Consider the following 24,885-nt stretch of genomic DNA (forward strand, 5'->3'; position numbering starts at 1 on the left):
ACTGCTCTCCAGCCCGGGGAGCCAGATGAGAGCCCACGTGGAGACGCTGAGGGGCGCCCCGTGCCGTCCTGGGGGGGTGCCGTGCAGTCAGGTACTGGACCAGTGGGGTCGCCCGATGCCAGCGAGCACCCCTGGGGGAGCAGAGGAGGACCGAGCGCGTCTCCCCAGATCTCGGGCTGCGCGGGTCACTGTAAATGCAGGAACGCGGCGTCCCACATGTGTGGAGAGGGGTGTGCGGGGGCGGGGGAGGGGGTGGCCGGTGCGTCTCTCCACGGCAGGGGCGGGTTAGGGGCCGTCGGTGTGGCTGCAGCTCCGCGTGCCCCAGCGCTCAGCCTCTGTCTGCGGGGAGCGAGCCCGGTGGCCGGGAAGGGCTGCACACGTGGCGTCACCGGACCTTGGTTTTGATCCAGGGAAATGGGTGAAGCTCGAGGGCATCTCGAGTTCACGTGTCCCAGACGGTGCCAATCGGGCTCCGGGGCCTCAGGCTCGCGCTCCCCTTCCTGCAGGTCCTTGCCGGGGGGACACTCCCGGGACACGCGTGGTCACAGGTGGCCGGCTGTGACACATCCTGCAGCTCTGCGTCCTTGGTACCCTCCCCCCATCCCCCGTCAGGCACCCAGACGGCCCCAGGCCAGGACCCGGGTCAGTGCGGGGTGCACAGAGGTCCCCGTGGGACAAACCTGGGTGCTCGTGCTCGTGGCAGGGGTCTCAAGTTCTCGTCTTCACGTGGCCTCACCACCAAGATGGGGCCACAGGTGCTCAGGTGGTGCCGGAAGACGTCGGGATGGGGTCGTCGGAGAACGCCTTCTGTTTGAAGCCATCCTCGCGTGTGGGGAACGGCAGGAAAGCTTTCTCCTTTCCCTGGAAAATTCGCTGTTGCGTGAAGGTCTGTGGCTTCATCTTCGTCTCGCTGAGCCGTTCAGAGCCGGGGGCGTCCTTCCCAGAGAGGGTGCTCTGAGCCTGAGCCTGAGCCCCGAGCGCCCCGAGCGCCCGAGCCGCGTGGACTGGGACAGGCACGAACCCAGCTGATTTCCTTGCTCTGTGGATCGACGGCGCTGGCTGGAGCGCCTGGGGCAGAGCCTCGTATTTTGAGGAAGCAAATAAAACACTCTCGGGGCTTCCAGCCTGGTTCCCGGGAAGTTATGGGGACGTCGACGATGGTGTGACCGGCGCAGGCGCCCTTTCTGTCCCTGCCCGGGGCCACCTCACGCCGCGGCCCTGAGGGGCGGGGACCCCAAAGCCACGGGCGGGCAGATTTGGGTGCAGCATGGCCAGGACGCAAGGGGCAGGAGAAACGGACGTGTCGGGGCGTCCGGGGGACTCAGTTGGGGAAGCTTCTGACCCTTGGTTTCAGCTCAGGTCACGATCTCGGGGTCATGAGGTGGAGCCCGTGCTGGCTCTGCACGGGGTGTGGATCCTGCTTGGGGTTCCCTCCTCCCCCACCCCATCCCCCATCCCCCATTCTCCACCCCCCTCTCCCCTCCCCCCTCCCCCCTCTCAAAATAAGCCCCTACACGAATCTGTAGGGCCCGTTGAGCTTCCCCGCGGGCAGCTTGGTGTCTGCGCCCGATGGGATGCATCGTGTCCAGGCTCCCCGGCGGCGCGGTCTCCATTCAGCGGGGGCGACGGGCGCGTGGCGGAGGAGCCCATAGGTCCCAGCGGTTACCTGCTGACGGCGGGTGAGGTGCAGGCGTTCCCGGCCCCCGACCTCTGCTCCCGGCCGGTCACGGGGTTTCTGCGCATTGAAGACCTACCTGATTCGTCATGGGTCTTCCACTAACGCGAGTTGCCGTGGCAGGATTAGCAGAAAACGTCAAACAAATCAGTAATTCGAAAATTAAGGACAGAAAGTCAGGACTAGCGTCTACATTAGCCGACACGACCGTAGTGGCGGGAAGTACGGGCGCTGAGGTCCCCAGGCCGGAGTGGACAGGCCCCCCGGCCCAGGCGGGCGCAGGCTCTGCACCCTGGCGCGCGGACCGGTGAGGTGGCCGGTCGTCCACTTTCTGCGTGAGGCCAGACGGAGGGGACGCTGCGGGCCGGGGGCCGGGAGGGCGGGCGTTGGTGGCACCGCCTGTCCGGGAGTCGGCGGGGGCCGCGGGAACCTCACGTGCTCCGGGCCGGGGTCGGTGCCTGCGCTCCTCTGAGTGACCGTCTCTGCTTGTTTCCAGGGTCCCCGGGGCCGGCCGGCGACCACGGCAGCGGGGCCTGCTCCCCCCTGTTTGACAGTGGCCTGCACCTCAACGGCGACCCCAGCAGCACAGTAAGCGCGGCTCCTCTCACCCCCTCTGAGCGGGAGCGCGGCCAGCCCACACGCCCCGGGGCTCGCGGGGACCGAGGAGGGTGCACGGGGCAGGGTGGAGGCCGCCCCTGCGCCGTGCGGACATCAGGCGTGATGCTCGGGCCCCGCGAGGCCGTGCTCCGAGGCCAACCCCAGGCCGGCCCCATGGGCCACGAGCCCCCCCCCTCCCCCGGCTGCTGACCCAGGGCTCAGAGCACGGCCAGGCTCCCTTGAGAGGGCGCAGGACGGGCTTCACTCACCCTCGGCAGGGGCCCTGAGCCAGTAGGACGCCCCGTGCAGGCGGAGCACGTCCTCCTGCCCCAGTCTCCTCCCCACCCCGATGGCTGGGCCCCCGCGGTGCCGCCTCCCGCAGGCCCAGAGCCCTCCCCGCTCCCCGCGGCGCCTGCAGCCCCACAGCCTCCCTCCAGGGCACGCAGACCCGGATCCTGTGAGCGGCCTCAAGCTGGTCTGGGGGAAACAGAGCGGCTGCTCTCCTCAAACGCCCGGCCGCTGGGCCTGCGGGGAGGGCCTGAGGACACGTTCCTAAAATTGCACCCTTTTCATTTTAATCTTTTAAGGTAGCTCTTGATATTTAAAAATTGCGTTAGCGTCTTTGTGAGTTTTGAAGCAAAACACTAAAATACTAAAAACCAGAGCCCAGGAGCTCAAGTCAATGATATGGGTGCCAGGCCCCGTACCGTTATCTGGCGCGCCCAGAAATTAGCGGCGTCCTGAGTCCAGAGCTGCCTTCTCCTTGGTCAAGGATCGCGTCATCGGTGTGTGGACGTCCCTGAAAATAGGCCGTTTTGTTTTATTTTCAGGCTTATAAAACATCACTCTGTTAGAGGCTGCTCGGTTTGTGCCTCTAGTTACGGGCCTGTTTTTAGGGCCCATGCGTGTCGTGTAGGGGCCGGGTGTCCTGTGTCTGCCGGTTGCAACACGGCATCTAACTCTGTGGATGTGCTGCTGTTTATTTATCGATTATTGATCAGCAGCGAACACGCAGCTTGTTCTCTGGGTTTTCCATCACTCGGTGCTGAGGTACGGCTGCAGCCACCCCCCGCCAGGCCCCTGCTGCAGACACCGGGGCTGGGCTCCCAAAGCAGCGGCGCCGCGTGTGCAGAGGCGAGCAGGTGCGTGTGCACCCGGGAGTCCCCGCTGGCCTGCGGCTTCGTGCTGCTACAGACCTTTTGGGTTTAATGTTTGCAAATACAGGTGTGTCGCGAGGATTTGTTTCCATTCCCGCCGCCAGCGCGGGGCCGTGTGCTTTCTCCTCTGCATTCGCCTTTGCCTGTTCGGTGAAGCTCTGGCCACGCGCTTGTGCGTAGACTCGAGGCTGCCCGTGTCTTCCTTTCTGACCCGTCGGGATTCCGCGCGGATGCTGGGAGCCGATACCCTGGGCTCCAGGTCGCCGATCCTCAGTTTACAGCTAGCGTTTTTGTTGTCCTTGCACAATTTTTCTGTAAATAGCCGTTGATTTCAGCGTCGCTGAACGCACCTGCGTCTCCATCTCGTGGACTTAGGGAAGCTTCTCTTGCCTTTGCCCGTAAAAGAGATTTGCTTGTATTTGCCTCTAAATACTTCCCGTTTGCTTTCCCCTTCAGGTCTCATTTTTGTAAAACGTGGGAAAAGTGGGGGTCAGATTCAGTTTTTTGGGAACCACTGGTGACCTGTTTCCTCAGGGACCATGGTGCCACCTGCATCCTCGGCCACGCGTCCTGACGGCGGGTTCACCGCTGACCCCAGTGTGCGCCGTCCGCGTCCCTAAGCCGGTTCTGCTCTTAATCCCTACGTGTCTGTAATTCATCCTCCCCTCTATGGCTCCCATCCTCTCTCTCCCCTGTTTTCGTGTGAATTTTTAAAAGCTCTGGTCGGGTTCCGCGGGACTCTGGGGATCGTTCTTGTGACCGCACAAAGTTTAGGCCGACAGGGCACGTCCTCTTTCCTGTTGCGGAAGAAACTTCGGGCATCTTTAATATTTTTCCGTAGGGTTTATGTTTATCCTTTTTGAATCCTGACAACAGATTGCTCATCCTCCCACCTCTTGGCTCCACGGGTCCACACACCAGCCGTTTCTTCTCATGCTGACCCCGTAATCCTTTCTCTCCGTTTGCACCCTTGCGCGCTCTTGCTTCTCGCGGCACAGTCTGACGCCTCATCAGGGTGTGGGGATGGCTGACCTGTGCTCTGGCTTTTGTCCCCGATCGCGGACTTTGAGGTTTTATTGGTCCCATTTTGCTACATCATCTTCTTCTTGATTTTAAATTATTTTGCTTAAATTTTTCATGCGTCTTTCTTCTAAAATTGTCCTCTGCACGTTTGAAATGTGGATACTTGCTTTCCATTCCTTTAGAGCCTGCCCTTGAGGCTGTGCGCTGGGGCTGCTTTGTTTACGGCTTAGAGACCCACGGCGACTTGAGCCCCTTCCAGGAGGATGCGGGACCCGGTGACTCCGCCGTCCCCGCTGCCCCCGCTGTGCGGGCTGAGGCCCCTCGCCCCGCAAACGTCGCTCTACGTGGGGAGGTTTACGGCCGCCCGTCCTCTACCCCGACCTGCTGTGCCTGATGCTCTCACGGAATCGGCGTCCCGTCTCCTCACCGACTCTGCTGGAAGCCACGGCCTGTGGGCGGCAAGTCTGTGTCCAGCTGTTTGACAACAAGTGACTGTCTCTAAACGTGGGCGTGTTTCCGTGTCTGTGGTTTCTGGCGTCGACGCCGGGAAGCTCTCTCCATGTGGCTGCGGGTACAGGGGTGTCTCCCGGGGCAGCTTCCAGCCCGGTGACCGGATTCCTTGTCTTCAGCACCTTGTGCTCCCCGAGTGTGCGTCCTCGGTCTCCATCCTCTGTGCACCCTCACGGGCCTCCCGCCATCCCCAAGTGGGGCTCCGACCGCCTGCCCAGCGCCCCTCTGTCGCGGAGCCTCGCCTCTCCACGGTTCCCTTTGCTGCCCGAGCATCTCGTAGGCCGGTTCCTGGGATGTCCAGCTCTGTCCAGCGTCCTGGTTGAACCGTCTGCTGAAGGCTGTTTTCTTTAAAACCGTCACGATAATGTGATTCCTCCTAAAGGAGAGAGTATGTGCACGGCGTGGGACACACCAGCAGTCACTCGGGAAAGGGGACACGGCCTGTGGGGGCGGGGGGCACACTCGGGAAAGGAGCACACGGGGCGGGGAGGCCCTCCCGCGGCCCCCGGCACCTGCTCACGGCCTCAGGCCGTCCGTGTTCTTGGGCTCCGTGCACACGAAACTCTCGCTGGTGCAGGCACGGTGACGGGCGGGTGCTATGGGTGCGTGTCCTCGGCCGTCCTCCTCACCCTTACCACGGCAGGGGGACGAGGGACGCAGAGCTTATAAATCCTCTTGAATTCACCGGACAGTCCACCTTCAGACAAAACGTCCGAGTTGTTCAAAACAAGTTACAGAGAATCTGAATCTCAGAGTCAAAAACTAGTCATTTTTTAAAAGATATCAAGACTCCGGGTGCTATAAACTTTTTAAAGACTGCCCACCCGGTTTTCAGGATGGAAACAATAATCCCACGAATGATCTGGCGGCGGCTAGTTGTACGTTCGGAGCCATCAGGCCTCCTCGTCCACGTGCGGCTGGGCGCTGTCATCGTCCCCCGTGCTCAGCAGCGGATTGTGTCCAACGGCAGAGATCGTGCTGGAATCACGGTATCTGCGGTCTCAGAAGGAACAGACTCCACCCTGTGCTGTGTTTCGTGGAAAGAAGAGTTGGAATCATCCTCAGACTCAGGATGTGGCGCATTTCCGACTGCGCCGTTTTCAGGATTGCTCCGATCCCTTTCCCTCTCCTGGGCCTGGGGCCGGCCGAGCGGGGGACGGAGTCTGCTCAGAGCAGGGCTGTGACCTCAGGATCCCTTGGGGCTGGACTTCCGGCCCCACGATGGACCCCACTGACCCCGCTGCGTCTGGAGCCTCTCGGGTGGAGGTGGCCCGGCCTCACGGGACACACGCTCCTGTCCACGGTTGCTGGGCGCGTCCCTGTGTGGCCTTGACCGCTTCTCTGTGTGTTTAGCGCCCTCGGCCCCCAGACGTGACCCCCCGCCCCCTGCAACCCGAGGTCGGCTCTCGTGCTCCCTCCCCGCAGCTGCGTGTGCCTCACGTGGTTTACAGTTTTGACTTCATCTTTGCTGTCTCTCTATCAGAAATCCTCCCGGGATAAATATTATTCACCACAACAAGGTCTCGGGCACATTGCCCTCATCTATTTAGGTTGAAAATTGCAGAATTTGTTTCTACGCTTCCCCGTGACCTCCCACTCCCCTGTGAGCCCGCTGGCCCCTTGGTACCGGGCAGTGGTCACCTGGGCGTCAGGGAGGCCACAGCACGCACCTTGATGCTTTCCTGCCCAGGAAGGTCTCTGAGGTCCTGAGCGGGACCTGGTGCTTCCGCCCTGTGCTCCCACTTGAGTTCTCGGGTGTGCACCTGACCCCCCGGGCCCCGAGCGACCAGATGCTTGCCTGCCTCCGGCTGCACTGGTGGATGCAGAGTAACACTGGTCTGAGTCCTGCCCCTCGTGAGGAAACCTTACCAAACCTGCAATTAAGGAAAAGAAACCTGATAGCAAATACCTGATTTTCTAAGCTCCAAATTTCCAAAAAAAAAAAAAAAAAAAAAGCTTTAGGAAACTGGGGTATTGCAAAGAACGAAATGATTCAAGAAACATACAGGAAAAAATATATGAATACGTAAAACAAAATTTTATAGAAATTATGAGAGAACAGGCAAAAATTGGTCCATATTTCCAAAAAAAAGAGCAGAATAATAAAATAATTAAACCAGTAAGCTGCTTAATGAATAGTAAATAAATACAGAGACAATGAAGGAAATGTTTTCATGAGAGAACAGATGGGCTCCCAGGTGGAGATAATGAATGAATGAATGAATGAATGAATGAATGAATGAATGAATATTTGACCGTTTGATTAAAGCAGGAGGCGCTTACAGGGAAGTATGCAGCTCGGAAGCCGCAGCTCAGGAAATTCCATTACACTTGTCGCACATCAGACTCCGAGTCCCCCGCCCCACAAGGAAAGGTCACCGCTACCTTGACCTCGGTCAACATAGGTTAATGTTGCCTGAGTTTTTTGAATTTCAGATGGAATCACATACTCTCACCTTTGTTGCCAAAAAAAAAAAAAAAATCAATCTTAAAACCAACGAGAGAAAACACTTACGAAAATTGACAGTTTCATTGACAGCAGGTTTCACGATGGTAACAGAGGAAGACAGAGAACCGTCCGGTAATGTTGTCAGAGCGATGGGGACAGAAGTACTGTTGATCTGTCCTGCTCCTCCCAAGGCCGTCTCTCCAGGACAAGGTAGAGATGGAGACTTGGCGACACGAAGAGAAGCTGAGAGACTGTCACCAGCCGACTTCCACCAACAGAATTTCCAAGGAGCGCATTTCAGGAAGAGAGATTAAAGTGACCTCGGAAGGGCAGCTGGAGATTAAAGACAGAAATATGTATGTGGAGCTACAGAAACGTCGTCTGTGTGAAGTGCTAGCAGCTGAAGGAGCAGAGATGTGGGCTGCGGAACATAGTGTGAACGACACAGACCTGGGGGACTGGGTTGAGCGTCTGCCTTCGGCCCAGGGCATGACCCCAGGTCCCGGGATCGAGTCCCGCGTCGGGCTCCCTGCATGGAGCCTGCTTCTCCCTCTGTCTGTGTCTCTGCCTCTCTCTGCGTCTCTCATGCATAAATAAATAAAATCTCTAAAAAAATAAGAATAATGAAATTGCATCACAAAGAATAAAATACCTAGGAATAAATTTAACCAAGGAGATGAAAGAGCTGTACACTGAAAACTCTAAGACATCAATGAAAACCTGAAGGAGACGCAAATAAATGAAAAGACGATTTATGATCATGGATTAGAAGAATTGATATCCTTAAAATGTCCATTCTGCCCAAAGCTATCTACAGATTCAGAGAAATCCCTTTCAAAATCCCAATAGCATTTTCCACAGAGTTAGAACCAACGATGCTAAAGTTTGCATGACGCCAAGAAGAGCCAGAGCGCTCTTGAAAAAAGAACAAAGCTGGAGGCATCGCGCGCTCTGCTTTCAAGCTGCATTACAAAGTTGTAGGAATCAAAACAGTGTGGCATTGACATAAAAACAGACACACAGATCAGTAGGGTGATGTAGAGTCCAGAAGTAAACCTTGGCTTATATGGTCAGTCGGTTTATTGCAAAGGAGCCAAGAATATACAATGTGGAAAAGATTCTCTTCAATAATAATGCTGGGAAAACTGGTCAGCAACTTGCCAAAGAGTGAACGGGGACCACGTTCTTAGAGCGTGCACAGAAATAACTCAAATGGAGGAAAGGCTTCAATCTAAGACCCCAAACCATAAACCTCTTAGAAGAAAATGTAGGGTATAAGTGCCTTGGTATTGCTCTTGGTGATGATTTTTTGAGGTTTGACCCCAAATGCAAAGACAACAAAAGGAAAAATAAACAAGTGGAACTAACCCCGCATGGGGATGTCCGGGTGGCGGAGTCGGTTGAGCGTCTGACTCTTGATGTTGGCTCAGGTCATGGTCTCAGGGTCTTGAGATCGAGTCCCCGCATGAAGCTGTGAGCTCAGCACGGAGTCAGCTGGAGATCGCCCCTCTGCGCCCCCCCCCCCCACGGAGTCTTCTGCACACGGAGGAAACCATCAACGAGAAGGAGAAAGCATGTGAGCTGTAAGGGGTTAATAGTCAGAATTTACAAAGAACACATATAGCTAAAGGGGGGAAAAAAACATTAGTTTGATTAAAAATCTGATAGAGGAGCTAAATAGATGCGTCTCACAGAAGGCACACGGGTGGCCGACAACACGCGGGGAGATGCTCAACGTGCCGCGTCCTCAGGGAGACGCCACCTCACACCCGTCAGTGGCTGGACAAGCAGCAGCTGTTGGGGGGATGCGGAGAAGGGGGGCTCGGGAGCTGCTGGTCGGAGTGCAGACCCGTGAGGCCAGTGGGGCGACCCGGTCAGCAGTGCTCTGCTGCGTACCTGCCAGACCGCGGATCTCTAAAGCTCTCATCGGCAGAGAAGAACTGAAACACAAACTCTTCCTGGGTACACCTTACGCCGGCACAGTGTCATGTGTCAATCACATCTCAGTAAAATTCGAGAGAACAATAGGCGGCAGGAGTGAAATCCGACTGGAGTCACTGGCCGCTAGCATAGACTGTTTAGATAAAACAGTGTCAGAAGGAAGGAAATTTTTTTTTAAAGATTTTATTTATTTATTCAAGAGAGACTCAGAGAGAGAGGCAGAGACACGGGCAGAGGGAGAAGCAGGCTCCATGCGGGGAGCCTGACATGGGATTCGATCCCGGGACCCTGGGGGCACGCCCTGGGCTGAAGGCGGCGCTAAACCGTGGAGCCACCCGGGTGCCCAGGAAATCTTTTTCTGTTTATTTTTTTTTTATTTTTTTTTATTTTTTTTTAATTTTTTTATTTATTTATGATAGTCACAGAGAGAGAGAGGCAGAGACATAGGCAGAGGGAGAAGCAGGCTCCATGCACCGGGAGCCTGATGTGGGATTCGATCCCGGGTCTCCAGGATCACGCCCTGGGCCAAAGGCAGGCGCCAAACCGCTGCGCCACCCAGGGATCCCTCTTTTTCTGTTTAAAACAAACATCCTAAAAATAAGTTATAACAACCAGAATTGGAGGTAAGAGGGCACAAGAGAAGAATGACCAAGGAACGGGGGGCTTGGGGTCCGTGGTCCCGTGAGGCCGGCAGGGCGCTGGCCGTGTCTTCACGGCCGGAGCGGCGTCCCTCCGTCGGGCTCCCTGCCGCGTGGGCTGGTGGCGCATGACCGCGGCTCTGGGCTGCGGCGCGGGGAGGTTTGTCGGGAGTGGGTTCGGTAGCGGCTTTGGTGCCGGGGGCTGCCCTCGTGGGTGCCTCCGCTTTGCGTTCTTCTTCGAGGGGGCCCCCAGAGTTGGCTCCTCGTGCTCACGGAAGCCGCCGAACGCAGGCTGCTGGCCGCCTGGAGAGGGCCCGCGGGAGCCCCGGCTGCCGTGCCCCTGAGTCGCTTTACGTCACGTGTGACATGGACCTAGGATTAGGCGTTGGTGTGTGTTGAGCAGGACGTGACAACTGGTGCAGCTGCTGGGAGGAGAAAAGACGCGACAGACCTTTAAGTCGATGACTCAATCACCGTAAAACGTGAGGCTGATTTGGCCGAGGGTGAACAGCTGCCTGCCCTGCGCCAGGAAATCTGGATAAAAATAAACGAGTTGCTCGGGACAGGTGTCCCCGGAGCTGGACTGAAGCCGCCCCAGAAGCTGTGTGTCGGGCCCTCGTGGAGCAGCCCGAGCCGGGGGTCTCGCGAGTCCTCACATCGGGGGATCCTGCAGTGGGCGCGGGGAACACGGGCCGCCGGGCGGCTGTGGCCGTGGGCTCCCGGGGCGACCTCGCCGGGCGCCGGGCGCGGTATTTCTGGAGCGCCGCCCTGGGTGTCGTCCTCGGCCCGGCGCCCCCGCCCCCAGAGCTTAGGGCAGGCCGTGTGCCGAGCGCGCGTGGCGAGTGCTTCAGGAAGACCCGCGCCAGCCGACCGCCCAGGCCCAGGGCGATGCTGAAGTGGCGCCCATGCGGCGCGGGACGAGAGCCATCGGCGCCTTACGGTGAATGTTACCGGGATCTTTTAATGACTGTACACCGTGGGAGCACAGTTGTGCACAGGGCCTGGGCCGCGTGCTCTGGGGCCACCCGTAGAGGGGAGAGTGCAGGGGATGAGGTTCCCTGGACGCAAGGACCCACGTCACGGGGATGGCGACGCTGGCGGCAAGGACCGCAGTGGGCAGAGCAGGTGTTCCACGGCCGCCATCCCCTGCACGCTGTGCGTTTACGTCACCACCTCCTTGAGCAGAAACGGGTAAAACCTGGCACCAAGAGGTGAATTCGTTGACCGTGGAAACGCAGCTGCCGCGTGCTTGCATTGGAACCCGAATGCACCGTCTGGCTCCGGGGCTCTGCGTTGGGTAACCGGGACCGCCTGGGGACGCGGGCCAACCCCACAGCCCCGCTCTGGAGCCAGGAAGCCGGGTCTTGGGAAGCCAGGCTCGCCAGGGGGACCAGCCCTCCCGCGGTGTCAGCGGGGACCACGCGCGGCGACAGCCCGCCGGGGTTAGGGCTCGCACGGCCGTCGGGGGTGGATGCTGGACGCAGGGTGGAGCCACACAGAGGAGCAGCTCACGGACCCCTTTTTGAGTTGGGTTTGGTTTTCCTCGTTGTTACTAAGTCGCAGAATGCCGGCTCATCCTCTTGTACACGAGGAGCGACTGTCTCTCATGCACTTTCTTCATGTCACCTCCACGCGAAGCCGGGCTGCGGGTGACCAGCTACTGTGGGACGAGGCTTTGCCACCTCGGGGCGGCACTGCATGGGTTAGGGTTGCGCTGGGGCTTGGCCCCCCTTGGAAGCCCCCGAGCCTACCCAGCAATGTCGTATTTCTCTAAAAATGACATTTGTCCCTCGCCCTGTCCTTTTCATCACGTGCTTCAGTGTCTCATTGATCCTTATCTTAAATAGATTGGGTAACGGCCGAGCCCCGCTGGCTTCCAGACGCCATGGAGAGTCTAGGAAGAGTCAGGTCCTGTTTTCTCTCCATTATTCATGTTTTGTAAGACATTTTTTTTTGTTCTTTTTGTTTTTTGTTTTTTTTTTTGTAAGACATTTTTAATCTTGTCATGATGATAATGATTTCAGTTTGCAGCATATGGCAACAATCTATTGTCAGGAAAGTTCGTTTGCTTTTAATAATTGTATTGCTGTGATATTTGAAAACTTTTACGATGCGAGTAATTTAGCTGGTTGTCTTCACAAAATTAATATTTATATTTTAGAATATCAGTCTAAACGTTTCCACTCAAAATATGCCAAATTTAAATAGAAAAATTTTTTACATATTTCCTAAGAAACGCCAAGACCATGCTGTGCGGCACTTGCTGTTCGTCCCCGAGACGTATGTCTTAATTTAGCTGCAGAAAAAGATCAGAATGAACATTTTCCCTCAATAATAATTCATATTTGATGGCTACTTGAGCCTTTAAAAGTTGCTTTTTGGAGAGAAAACACATGAGAAATATTATTTTGGGGGGAAACACACTTGATCAAACAATCACCCCTTTGTGGACCCAGCGGACGCGGCTCGAGAGAAGCTGCTGCGTTTGCTGGGACCGGTCCCCGGAGGCTGGCGTGCGGCCGGTTCCCCCGCAGCCGTGATGGGCTCGCTGCTGGCTCCTGCGGCAGGTGCCCCGGGCTGGCAGGGACACTCGGCGGGGACGCTCAGCGGGGACACGCGGAGCTCGAGGAGGACGGGGACGGCCGGGAGAGCCTCGCCGGAAGAGACGAAGCTGAGGATGCCCACAAAGCGCCCCCGCGACGTGCCCGGCCCTCCTGTCGAGCTGCTTACAGCCCGTGCCCTGCGCTCCTGAGGACAGAGGCCCAGCAGGTGCACCCACCCTGGCCCCGGCGGTGGCAGGTGCCCGCGAAGCCCCCTCCCTGGTCCCTGGGAGCTGGAGGACAGACCAGCACCCCACGAGCCCGCCGTGGATGCCGAGCCCAGGACCGTGGACGCAGGCTCACAGCTGGCAGCCCAGCGTCTGTGCCCCGGGGCGCGATGCGGTTCCTCCCTTGGTGCCTCCCTGGACCAGACGCTGCAGCTCAAAGGTGCAGCTGCATGAGCTTCAGGGAAGCCCCACTTTGCCAGTGAACGTGCCCGGGGTCCCGTGGATGGTGCATGTGGGAGCCGTTCTCCCCCAAGGTGGTCCCAAGATTCTGGCAAGATTCTGGCAAGTTCTCCGTGACGTCCTGCGTGTCCCGTGTTTAACACTGTTTCCTGGGAAAGTGTTGATCTGCAAACGAAGAACGGCCGGTCTCCGCAGGATGCTCTGCCACGTGCTCTGAGCCGCACCTGGGCAGGGGGGCCCGTAGGGGGTGGGGGGACTGCGTGCGCCCCTGGAGCCCAAGGCCCGGCCCCGCTCCCTCCCTGCGTCTGTGGGCGGGGGCACGGCCTGGGCCGTGGGGGGCTGCTCTCTGACTGATCACCCAGTCTCCTGGGAGCTGGGGGGGTGGCTGCCATGGGGGCAAGTACCTGCTGCCAGCCCCCCAGACCTCCAACCCCCCACAGCCCCTACATGTCCCCACATACCCCCCACATGCCCCCCACAACCCTTCACATGCCCCCATATGCCCCCACAGCCCCACAGCCCCCACATGCCCCCCACAAGTCCCCACAGCCCTCACATGCCCCCACAGCCCCTACATGCCCCCCACATGGCCCCCATAGCCCCACAACCCTCCACATGCCCCCCACAACCCTCCACATGCCCCCACAGCCCCCACATGCCTCCACAAGTCCCCACAGCCCCCACAGCCCCCACATGCCCCCCACGGCCCCACAGCCCCCACAACTCCCACAAGTCCCCACAGCCCCCACATGCCCCCCACAGCCCCTACAACCCCCCACAACCCTTCACATGCCCCCCACAGCCCCCACAGCCCCTACAGCCCCCCACCAGCCCAGCACCCATGCATTATTCCCAGAGGAGGCGCCTGGCACCAGCTGGGCTGCGAGATGTCATCAGGCCCGTGCTCCCCACTTTCCACTGCCTCGTGGGTGTGGATCCGTGTTTGAATGACAGGAAGCCAGAGGTGTGAAGGAAACCTGCCTGGGTAATAGGCCAGGTGTGTCATCAGTAGGTGTTGCTGCCTTTCTTCCCTGAAAGATACCATGGTCTGAAGTCAGCGTGGCAGCAGGCGTGGGCTGTGAGACTTCTCCATTCTGGGGATGACGGCGGACGCCCGACCGTGCGAGGCATGGGGTGTGCGGGAGCCGGGCCGCTCCCACGGACGGCACTCAGGTCCCTTCCCCACGCTGCCAGACCCTAAACAGAAATGTAAACGGAGCAGCGACGTGTGTGCACCCCCAAGGTGGCATCCGTAATGTCACGGAGATAAGCCCGGCCGACAAGCCCAACGTCCATGACAGATGAGCTGCGGGGAGTGGAGTGCACACGGGTGCTGGGCGGGTGTGGGGCCGATCTCAGGGACAGGCTGTCGCGTCTGTGCCGCAGCCACCACCTGCCTTGCACGTCACCCTTCCCGGGGGCCCAGAGGCAGCAACAGTAACTCTACTAGAGATTCGTAGAGGGAGCGTCGCGGGTCCTCCCGGCCCCGAGCAGCGAGCAGCAAAAATACGTAGCCGGGTCGGAGCCAGGGCTGGGATGGTTAAACAGCAGCTCATTAAAGGATATATTCGTGTGGAATAGACATTTACGTGTAGCTGGCCCCGTAACTCAGCATCCGTTCCTCCTTTATTTACAGTACGTTATACTAAGTGTGTTTATCTGATGCATGTACGTGTTTACCATCAGGCTGAGTTGCTCCAGAAAAACACGACGGCAGCGGCAGGTGTCCGGGGCCTCAGGGGCAATGCCGAGATGCAGGCGCCCAGGCCTGCAAGGTCCTTGGATTTGGGCCTCCTGGTGCTGCACTAACTGGTTGCTCTGCTCTGGTTTGTCCGCCGGCAGCTGTGCTCACCTGGGACCTGAGACCGTGGACAGACGTCAGGACGGACGGAGGACGGCCCATATACGTCTTGTCCACAGGTTCCCCGAGTGTGTAAATACCTCAGGTTTTTTACTGATTAAATTTACTGATTTAAATTCAGGCCCTGAAGGATCGAGTAGTGAGTTCTCGCTGACGAGTGCTTCCTCGCAGGCTGCGCTTGGGCGTGTGCGGGTCTGAGCTCCGCTGCAGCATCGGCACGACCTGTGTCTTCGGACCACTGGACGCCTGGCTTTGCCTGGGCCCCCCGCTCAGCGCCCGGCCCTGTATCTGATGACCTCACACGTGCTGTCCCTGGGACGACTGTGCACGCAACAGCCACGTCTGAGGTCGGCGTCCCCCATCCTTCCGTGTCGGGGACCTGGTAACGAGCATAAGAGACCAGAGCTGTGAGCTGTGTTTGAGCTGTTGCAGGAGGAAGCACCTGCCGTGGGGAAGCTCGTGCCACTGTCACCACCGCCACCCTCGGAGCACACGTGACCACCTGCTGCAGGCCTCAAGGCCTTGCAGGGACCTCTGGTGTCACGGGGAGGCAGGGGATGAGGGATGCGCCCAGCGGATGGGGCAGCCATCAGGGCGAGGGCACCAGCAGCCACTCACAGGCGGGGGTGGTGGCGGGGCCAGGCCTCCGTGGGCGGCCCTGTGCCACTGGGGAAGCAGGAGAGAACCACAGAGGGAGACCTGGGCATCCTCGCCCTCGCCTACGGCCAGCAGCTGCCATGGACACGGTGCCCACAGTGCTCCCCGCCACACTCAGAGTTTCAACAAAAATCTTTCTGCCTCTAATAGATTTCTACCAAAATTACATTTAATTATATTAGAACTGTTTTAATTTTATAGTTTTGTATGAGTACTAGATAAAAATTATAATTCCTTTTTACTGGAAATGTAGAAATGGTGAATTACTCTTCTTGGGGTGAATGTAATTTTTATTCACTATTTCTGAAAAAAATAAAAGCAAATCCACTCCTGGTTTCTTTATTTTGTTTTTCCATTTTTTAGGAGTGTAGGTGAGGTGCATCTTGTTTTCCACACACAAAAAAAGAAGTGTTTACGAAAGTCTGACACATTTTGTTCTAATCCATTTCACCTCTAAAAGCACTAATTTTATTAGAAACCTAACGCAGGGCAGCCCCAGTGGCGCAGCGGTTTAGCGCCGCCTGCAGCCCGGGGTGTGATCCTAGAGACCTGGGATCGAGTCCCACGTCGGGCTCCCTGCATGGAGCCTGCTTCTCTCTCTGCCTGTGTCTCTGCCTCTCTTTGGCTCTCTCTGAATAAATAAATAAATAAATAAATAAATAAATAAATAAATAAATCTTAAAAAAAAAAATCTAACACAGTCTGAATGACCTGGTCTTCCTTACAAGGAAGACTGAAGACGGGCCGTGAAGCCAACAGTCACTTTTCAGTGCCCCTCAGGAAAGGCTCTGACAGAGATACCCGAGGTCAGCAGTGCTGGTAACATTGCAACTCCACCCCAGCCAGCATGGAGAAACCGTTAACTCCCAGAATCCAGAAGAGCAACACTGCGGGCATGAAGGTCACCATAAAACTGCTTTGACTAAGCCAAAAACCAAGCTTTGGAAACCCCTACAGGTGAGACCGCATCGGAGGCTGAATGGCTTAAAGTTACAGAGGTTTGGTAAACACCTTCGTTGTCCACAAACCCACCCCAAGATAGTTAAAAAAAAAAAAAAAAAAAAAAAAAAAAAAAAACCTACGTTTAAGGTGATTATGGTTAAGGGAGCCATCTGTTGAACAAAAACCCACAGGCAGAAAATAGAATCCACAGTCACTACCTTGTCATTGACAATGTCCAGTACGCAATCAGAAATCACTAGTGATGCAAAGAAACAAGAAAAAGTGATAGGAAACTAAGAAAAATATAACCAGTAGAAACAGACCCCATGTTAAGATGTCGAGTTTGGTAGACAAAGGTCCTAACGCGGCACTTCAGATATGTATAAGGCCTCAGAGGAAAACATGGTCTTAATGATTGACCACATAGAGATTCTCAGTGAAGAAACTGAAATTTCAGAAAATAAATCATAATCATAGAACTGGAAGTGCAACAACCGGAACAAAACATCCACTATGCTGGCTTCCCACGGATTGAAGATGGCAGGAGAGCTGGTCAGGAGACTGGCAGACAAAAGGAAAAGTTGCCAACCTCAGAACAGAGAAAAAGACTGACAGACGAATGAGCACCAGTGACGTGTGGCCACGTCAAGCAGAAGAGTCCAGAAGGAGAATGGGAATGAACACCAGCTGGATGCACGTGAAGGAAGCCATCTGCAGGTATGTCCCCATCAAACTGATGAAAACCAAAGAGGAGGAGGGAGTTCAGGCAGCAGCCAGATTTAACAAGGTATTTCCTACCCAGGAACAATGATGTAAATGAATATTCACTAAGGATTTTTACATGCAGGGGAAAATATTCTTTCAAACTTAAGAAAATGTCACCAGCAGAGCTGCACTAGAGTAAATCCTAGGAGATGGCCTTCCAGACGAAAGGACAGGATGCCAGATGGAGACGTGCATATACAGGAAGGAGTAAGGAGCACCGTAAATGGTAAATATGTGCATGATCGCCGCTCATGAGCCAGCCCTGCATTGGGCTCCACACTCCACACTCCAAGACTCTCTCCCTTCCTCTCCCTCTTCCCTTCCCCCTGCTCATGTGCACACTCTCTCTCTCAAATAAATAAATCTTAAAAAAAAAAATAGCACCAAAGGTAAATACCAAGCACATGAGCTGCTCTGTTATGAAGTTCTTTTCTTTGTGAAGTGAGCTGTGGGAAGGCGGGTGTATCAGATACAAGGTGTGAAGTGATGCAGTATTGACTCAGAGTCAACACTGATAAATTCAGGATGGGTATTACTATCCCTATAGCCAATAGGGAGATAAAAAAAAAAAGAATAAAATTGAAAAGAGAATTAAATTGAAAAAAATAAAATTGAATAAAAATGGAAAAGTTAATTAATCCCCACAAAGACAAATATGCTCAACAAAGTAGAAAAAGTCCAAGAGGAACAAGTACTAACCGTATGTGATTAAACCGAGTGACATGAGAATTACATTAAATGTACATGAATCAAATATTCCAAATAAAACATAGAAATTATCAGATTGAATTAGAAAGACCCAGTTCTGCTTACTACTGAAAATATTATTTAGATATAAAGGTACAGACAGGTGGGGATTAAGAATGGAAAATGTATATCTTATAAAAAAGTAACCATAAAAGGTGGCTTTGTTAATAGAAATAGACTGGCAAAGTCTCCAAGACAAGGAGTGTACAAAAAAAAGAGGAACATTTCATTGTGATTAAAGTATCAATTCATCAGGAAAACATTACAATTCTAAATATGGCTTGCACCTGATAACAAAGCGTCCAGACACATGAACCCAACACTGGCAGAAATGAAAATTAGACAAACCCATCATCATATTTGGAGATTTTAGTACTTTTTGTGCAGAAGTTGGTAGGACATGTAGACAGAACATCAGTAAGGACAATAAAAGACGCCACCAACCGGAACCTGACTTGACTTTCAGAGGGAATGACACCCAAACCCCGTAGGGCAAGCACGGAGCATTCACCGAGATCCCATACGGGGCTCCCGTGGGCTGTTGAGAATGATAAACACAACAATTCTGGAATTGGTGAATTCCATCAAAGGAATAATCTGTGACCTTCACAAAGTCGTCCAGAGGAGAGAGGAGGATGACACGCATCCCACTCACTCTGCTAGGCCAGGATAATACTGAGGCCGGAACCTTCCAATGACGTGATGAGTAATGAACGTCACAGACAACAGCCCTCGTGAATGTGGATGTGACATACGAGAAGGTCAGAGGGATAATATGTCCTGGGCAAGTGAGGTTTTACTCAGCCATGCAAGCCTGGCACAGCTTTCAGACCCCAGACGCACCTGACAGCACGGGGATGTGTTCATAACGTCCTCCTGCGGGGAGCAGCCGGGTCTCCCTCAGCAGGTGCATGCAAACAACAGAGTACCGCTCCCTGATGACGATGCGTGATCGGTGAGTGCATCTCAGACTTCCTGCTGGATGGAGCCAAGTGTGCACACCTCCTGCAGGGCTCTATTTGTAGACGTTCTAGAAGCCAAACCACCGTACCTGGGATCCCCAAGGGCGCAGCGGTTTGGCACCTGCCTTTGGCCCAGGGCGCGATCCTGGAGACCCGGGATCGAATCCCACATCGGGCTCCCGGTGCATGGAGCCTGCTTCTCCCTCTGCCTGTGTCTCTGCCTCCCTCTGTGTGTGTGTGTGTGTGTGTGTGTGTATATGTGTGTGACTATCATAAATAAAACAAAACAAAAAACAAAAATAATACAAACCACCGTACCTGATTTGACAGACGTCAGATGGGTGACGGCCTGGGCTGGAGGGCAGGATTGCCTGCAAACAGGCACAGTGAGCGTCTGCTGCTGGGGGTGGGGGTGCGGAGGGGCAGGGGTCGTACGGAGGGGGTGGAGCTATCCCGTCTCCCACAGACTCTGGTGGCTTGTGGCCTATCTGCTGGTCAGAACTCAAACTGCACGAGTCCATCAGCACGTGCCGTGGTGGGAAGTATGTGCCTCAGTGGAGTCAGTTAAAAATAAAAGGATGAAAAAATAAAAATAAAAAAAAATAAAATAAAATAAAATAAAAGGATGAGTTGCAGAGTCCAGAGCCATCCAATGTAGAAATGTGACAGCAATACCTAAAAAGTTGCTTTCAAATCTTCTGTAAAGTATTAAAGCAACTAATATTTTCTTTTGTTAAAAAATAATGACTTAGGGCAGCCTGGATGACTCAGCGGTGGTGCTGCCTTCGGCCCAGGGCGTGATCCTGGAGACCAGGGATCGAGTCCCGCGTTGGGCTCCCTGCATGGAGCCTGCTCCTCCCTCTGCCTGTGTCTCTGCCTCTGTGTGTGTGTGTCTCCTGAATAAATAGAACCGTTAAAAAATAATAATAATGATGTACATACGTGTTCAGGCGTATCACAGAGGCGAGGGCTGGTGTTGGCGGGGTGGTGCAGCAGAGCCTGGAGATGCGCCCTCCCGTGCTCAGCTCCCGTGCTCAGGCAGATTAGGGATTGCGGCTGACAGGCAGCAGCCTCTGCGGGGGCTCGACTCGGCAGCGTTCTCCGTCCTGTCCTCGGGCGGTGCGCGTTCCTGACAGGCCATCAGCCTCTCTGCCCAGCCCTTACTCTGCTTCCCGGCTGGAGCTTCAGTCGTGTCAGGGAATCCCGTAAAGCGTGTGAACCTGTGTTCTCTTCCATCAAATGCTAATAATCGCTAACTGATATTTAAATATAGACACGATTCCAAGGGAGTTACTGAGCAAGAGGAGGTTCTCCCCACGCAGGGAATAAACAGGTCACATCCTGTCACGCTCCAGAAGCAGAGTTTCTGTTAAACAGAAGGTGCTCTGCCTCCGGGAGCAGAGGTCGGTCTTCAAGTCCCGCTTTGTGTCAACTATGACCCATAAAGGTTCCTTTGGTACCACCCTTGGTGATGGCTACGTGTGGTAGGACCCTAACTAGGTTTTAGAGAATGGGGGAAGGAGCGTCGGGAAATACACGGGTGGATGATGAGGTTTGGACCGATGTCCTTCTCTGTTTGGGTTTTGTATTTCCTGGACTTCGAGGGTGCGGTCCTGTCTCTCCTGTGCTCGGAGCATGTGGCCTGCGGTGGTGGTCGTCAGCCTCATGTGTGCCCTTGCGTGCATGTGCCCGTGCGTGCATGTGTCCCTGCATGCATGTGGCCGTGCATGTGTGTGGGCGTGCGTGTGTGTGGCTGTGCGTGTGGCCGTGCGTGTGTGCCTGCAGAGAAGAGGTGACGCGCAGCGTGCTACCTCTCACTCTGTGGTGACAGATTTGGAGGTTTCTTCTCTCATCTGCATTTATTCATTTCCCCAAATTGTATAAATCTTGTCTTAAAAGTTCTTGGTTTTGCTTGAGTCTCCATCCTGTGGCATTTTGGGGAAACAGGGAAGGTGTGTGAATGCGTCACCATGGGGACTCCCGGCAGAGGGGATGTGCCCGCCCACCCTGACACGGTGTCCCCTTCCCGGCCGCTGCCCCATGGGCCACGCACCACAGCTCCGTGGCCCCAGCCGGGCCAGAGTCCACCTCATGGTCACCGAGGCTGCTCCTGGGAAGGCCCTGCGACATGGTCAGTCTCACGCAAGCGTGCCACAGCGGCCTGCTCTTCCTTAGCCCCTTGGCAACTTGGCCGCAGCATAAAGGAAACGGAGGAGGGCCTGCTTTGCGTTCCCCTCCCGAGGTCGGGGTCTCCCACGGTCGGGGTCTCCCACGGTCGCCGGCAGTGCCCGGCGTGTTGGTGGCAAAGTGCTGACTGGTGCGGCCCCTGGCGCTTCAGTTCCGCAGGTGGGAACACCCTCAATGCTTCTGGAAGCTACCAGGCTGAGGTCTGGGGCAGAAATCAGAGTGGAGGAGGTCGGCTTTGTGCAGGAGGAGAGCTTCCCTCGGGGGGACCTGCTCACACTGCTCACGCGAGCTTCCTGAGGTCAGAGGCTCCAGAAGGTCCACCTGGACTCAGTCTGCGTGCGGTTCTCATAGAGAGACAGGTGCAGGCTTTCCTGCGGGGCTGGGCCCTTGACTCTGTTTCCCTGGGATGCCCTCCTCGGGTCTCCGGGTGGCACCACAGAGGACGAGTTGCTGGACGTCCTGGGGCAGGAGCAAGGCACAGACGCCGTGGGGACGCACCTGGTGGGCTCCTTCTCCTCTGCGGGGTCCCCTGCCCTGGTCTGGGAGGGGGCGTTGGGGCACCTCGGAAGAGCCCCTGATCTATCAGTGGAGCATCAGGGAGACCTGGGGTCGGCTTCTTATGTGAAAGAGAACAGCAGGGAACTCGGGCGTCTGTCGTTGGCATTTGGAACCACTGCGCTGGGTCAGGCACTGCCGTGACCCTCGCCCCTGCCCAGGGCTGCTTTCTTCTTCCGGGCTGTCGGCTCCGCAGTGAAGATGGATCAGTCCCTGTCACCCCCCCGCCCCCAGAACCCAGACGGGAACCTCGGGGTCCTCTTGCCTAGAGCCACCTGTGATTCTGCTGCTGGCGGGTACCTGCCACGTGGGGTCGGGCCCCAGGCCTGTTTGCACAGGTCCCACACTTCCCAGGCTGCCTCCTGGGGTCTGCAGGCCCCGCACAGGAGTGGCCGGCCGGCTCTCTGGACCCATCGGCCCCGCATGGTGCCCACATCCACTGGACAGGGCGGCCTGTCACCCACGGACACTGTGGCCGTGTGTCCCAGGCTCTGTGGGGTGCCCAGGGCCAGAAGGCACCATCTCTGTCTCGGGCCCAGAGTCACTCTTCTGTGACGCTGGAAGTGGGGGTCCCCCGGCCCCCTGGACTCAGCACTCGCCAGCTGAAGTCTCTCCCCATCAGTTCCCCTTTGACCTTTCTCTCTTTTGTGCCGTAGTTTAAGAAAACAGTTTAAATGCTCATGGAAGCGCATCTGTTTCTTCCAAGATCTTTGAGGAAATTATCACACGATTCCGTAACAGTTGAAATGTACCTGATCTGAGTTTTCTGGGGCGCGGTGTTGGGCCTGCAGCCGGTGCCGCCTCACTGACTCTGTCACTGTTGGTTCTCCTTATTCTGCACAGGCTCCATCGTCACCCTCCTCGCCCGTAGCTAACGAACCAAAATACGAGAAGCGCTGGCTAGACACGCTGTCCGTTCCTCTGTCTATGGCTCGAATCTCAAGGCACAAGGCTGGAGCGGAAACGTTAAGGTGTGTGACCCGGGTCCAAAAGGGCGAAAGCTCACGAACCCCGTCCACTGGCCGGTCCGTAGGAGCCCCTGAGGGCCCCGAGCGTCCGACCGCGGTCGTGTCCAGGCAGATGGATGAATGGAATGGAAGCCAGGCGGTGATCCGAGCAGCAGCTGCTTTCCTAGGAGCAGTGGTTGTGTCAAGGGCTGACGTGTCTCTCGTTAGCTCTGCTCAAACGTAGCGATTACAAGGAATCGTATGTCCACTTGTGAGTGTCCACAGGACTCGACTGGAAATAAGACCGCATTCTAGTCCAAGCTGCAGACGGTTCCCGAAAAGTCATTTACACCCTGTGGGCCTCTTCGTCGACACCAGTGAAGCGAGAGGCTAGGCCAGCATCCGCGTTGCGTGATGCCCGCGGCACTTGGAGCGAGGTTAATTAATCCGTTTCAAGCCTGTGTGTGTGAGGGGTGTGTTTTGTGGAAGGAGAGCATTTGCTGTCTTGCCCGGAAGGGTGACAAATGAGTAGCTGTGCTGCCGGGGCCCCTGGAAAGGCCGGCAGGGAAGCCCCTGCGGAACGTCCTTCCTGTCGTAAGACGGGCGTGCAGAGAACCGCATGGGCCGTGCGTGTCAGCAACCGAAGAGTTCGCTGTTTTGAGATTGAGCATTGGCTTTGATAAAATGTGCGTGCATGCCCACGTGTGTACATGCCTGCCTGAGCGTGTGTCCGTGTGCACACCTGTGTGTGTACATGCCTGCCTGAGCGTGTGCCTGGGTGTACACCTCTGTTTACACACCTGCCTGAGTGTGTGCCTGTGTTTGCACCTGTGTATACACACCTGCCTGAGGTTGTGCCCGCATGTGCACCTGTGTGTACACACCTGCTTATGTGCCCGTGTGCACCTGTGTGTGTACATGCCTGCCTGAACGTGTGCCCCTTGCGCACCTGTGTGTGTACACACCTACTTGAGCATATGCCCATGTGCACACCTGTGTGTGTACATGCCTGCCCGAGCGTGTGCCTGTGTGCACATGCCTGTGCACACCTGCCTGAGCATGTGCCCCTGTGCGCACCTGTCTGTGTACACGCCTGCCTGTGTGCCCGTGTGCACACCTGTGTGCATATGCACCTGCTGTGTGTGCCTTCGTGTGTGCTCGGGTGTCAGGTGGAGGAGAGGGGAGGCCTGGGTTCTCTTCAGGGAAAGGGAAAGTGTGTCTGATAAGGCTTCCGATGGTTATAATCGATTCTCAGTAATAACCGACATTAGTTACACAGTGTTTTAAAGTGAGTGTGCACATTTGTGAAAGGTGCTTGTGACACCATAGCATGAACCCCAACTGTAGGGTCGAGTGTTAAATGTGTGGCCGTCTTTGGAAAAGGTCAGCAGCCATGAAAAGTTAGGAGGGTGGGAAGAGGTAAAGGGAAACCTGGATAGAGACGACCGATGGTCAGTACTAGGTGAGAGGTGAGAGATGACGGTACAGAGGCTGGGGACACACGGGGACAGAGACCAGAGCTCCACGGTAGATACCCAGGTAGGTGGCGAGTAAGACAGTGATAGACCGTGGAGGTGGAGGCGACGGATGTTGGAGATAGACGATGGATGGATCGATAGAGGAGAGATTGATGGATAGAGAGCGGCGACAGACGAAGGATGCGCAGGAACATGGTCTGCAGGTAGATGACGACAACAGGTAGGCAGGTCAGTACAGACGTCGTGTGTAACGAGCCGTCAAGGTTCCCGTGGCCACAGATCCCTCCTAAAAGATGCCCGTGTGCAGTTTTCTTAGGACCTGCTGCTCGGTTGGAGCTGGTTTGTTCGGAGCCCGACGGGCCGGGCAGCGGCTTTGGATCTCCACCTACCGCTGCCCGTGACCGCAGGGCTCCCGGGAAACTAGGGCCATTGAGTGTCCCCGAGCTCCCGCTGGCCGGCCGCCGTGCTGTGTCTCGGGAAGGGAAGACCCGACCCGCCTGTGGCGATGGGCCTGGTCTGGGCTTGCTCGTGCTTCTGCCTGGACCCGGAAAGGAGGCCGGTTCGGGACTCCAGGACCTGGACCTGGGTGGGCTGTGTGCTCGGGGGCGGGGGGAGAAGGTGGAGGCAGGAGGAGCCGCACGACCGTCCCAGGCCATCCCCATGGCGAGGACACTTCCTGAGGCCGCTGCAGACCAGGCACGTTGTGCATGGGCTCCCGGGGGTGGACACGCCGCCTGACCCCGGTGACACGGCCCACAGGAAGGAGCCCTGTGTGGGGTCAGGATAG

General features: G+C 56.1%; 1 protein-coding gene across 1 annotated transcript in view; it reads left to right on the forward strand.

The window, feature by feature from the left end:
* SNTG2 (syntrophin gamma 2) overlaps positions 1 to 24,885 on the forward strand; it is an 85,557-nt gene that overhangs the window by 19,660 nt on the left and 41,012 nt on the right. The window contains exons 9-10 of the mRNA XM_049096046.1: positions 2,172 to 2,263; positions 22,517 to 22,644. Of these exons, the coding sequence (XP_048952003.1) occupies positions 2,172 to 2,263; positions 22,517 to 22,644 (220 nt within the window). The remainder of the gene's footprint in view (positions 1 to 2,171; positions 2,264 to 22,516; positions 22,645 to 24,885) is intronic.

Source organism: Canis lupus, chromosome 17 (assembly GCF_003254725.2).
Source record: "Canis lupus dingo isolate Sandy chromosome 17, ASM325472v2, whole genome shotgun sequence".
Taxonomy (NCBI): Eukaryota; Metazoa; Chordata; class Mammalia; order Carnivora; family Canidae; genus Canis; species Canis lupus.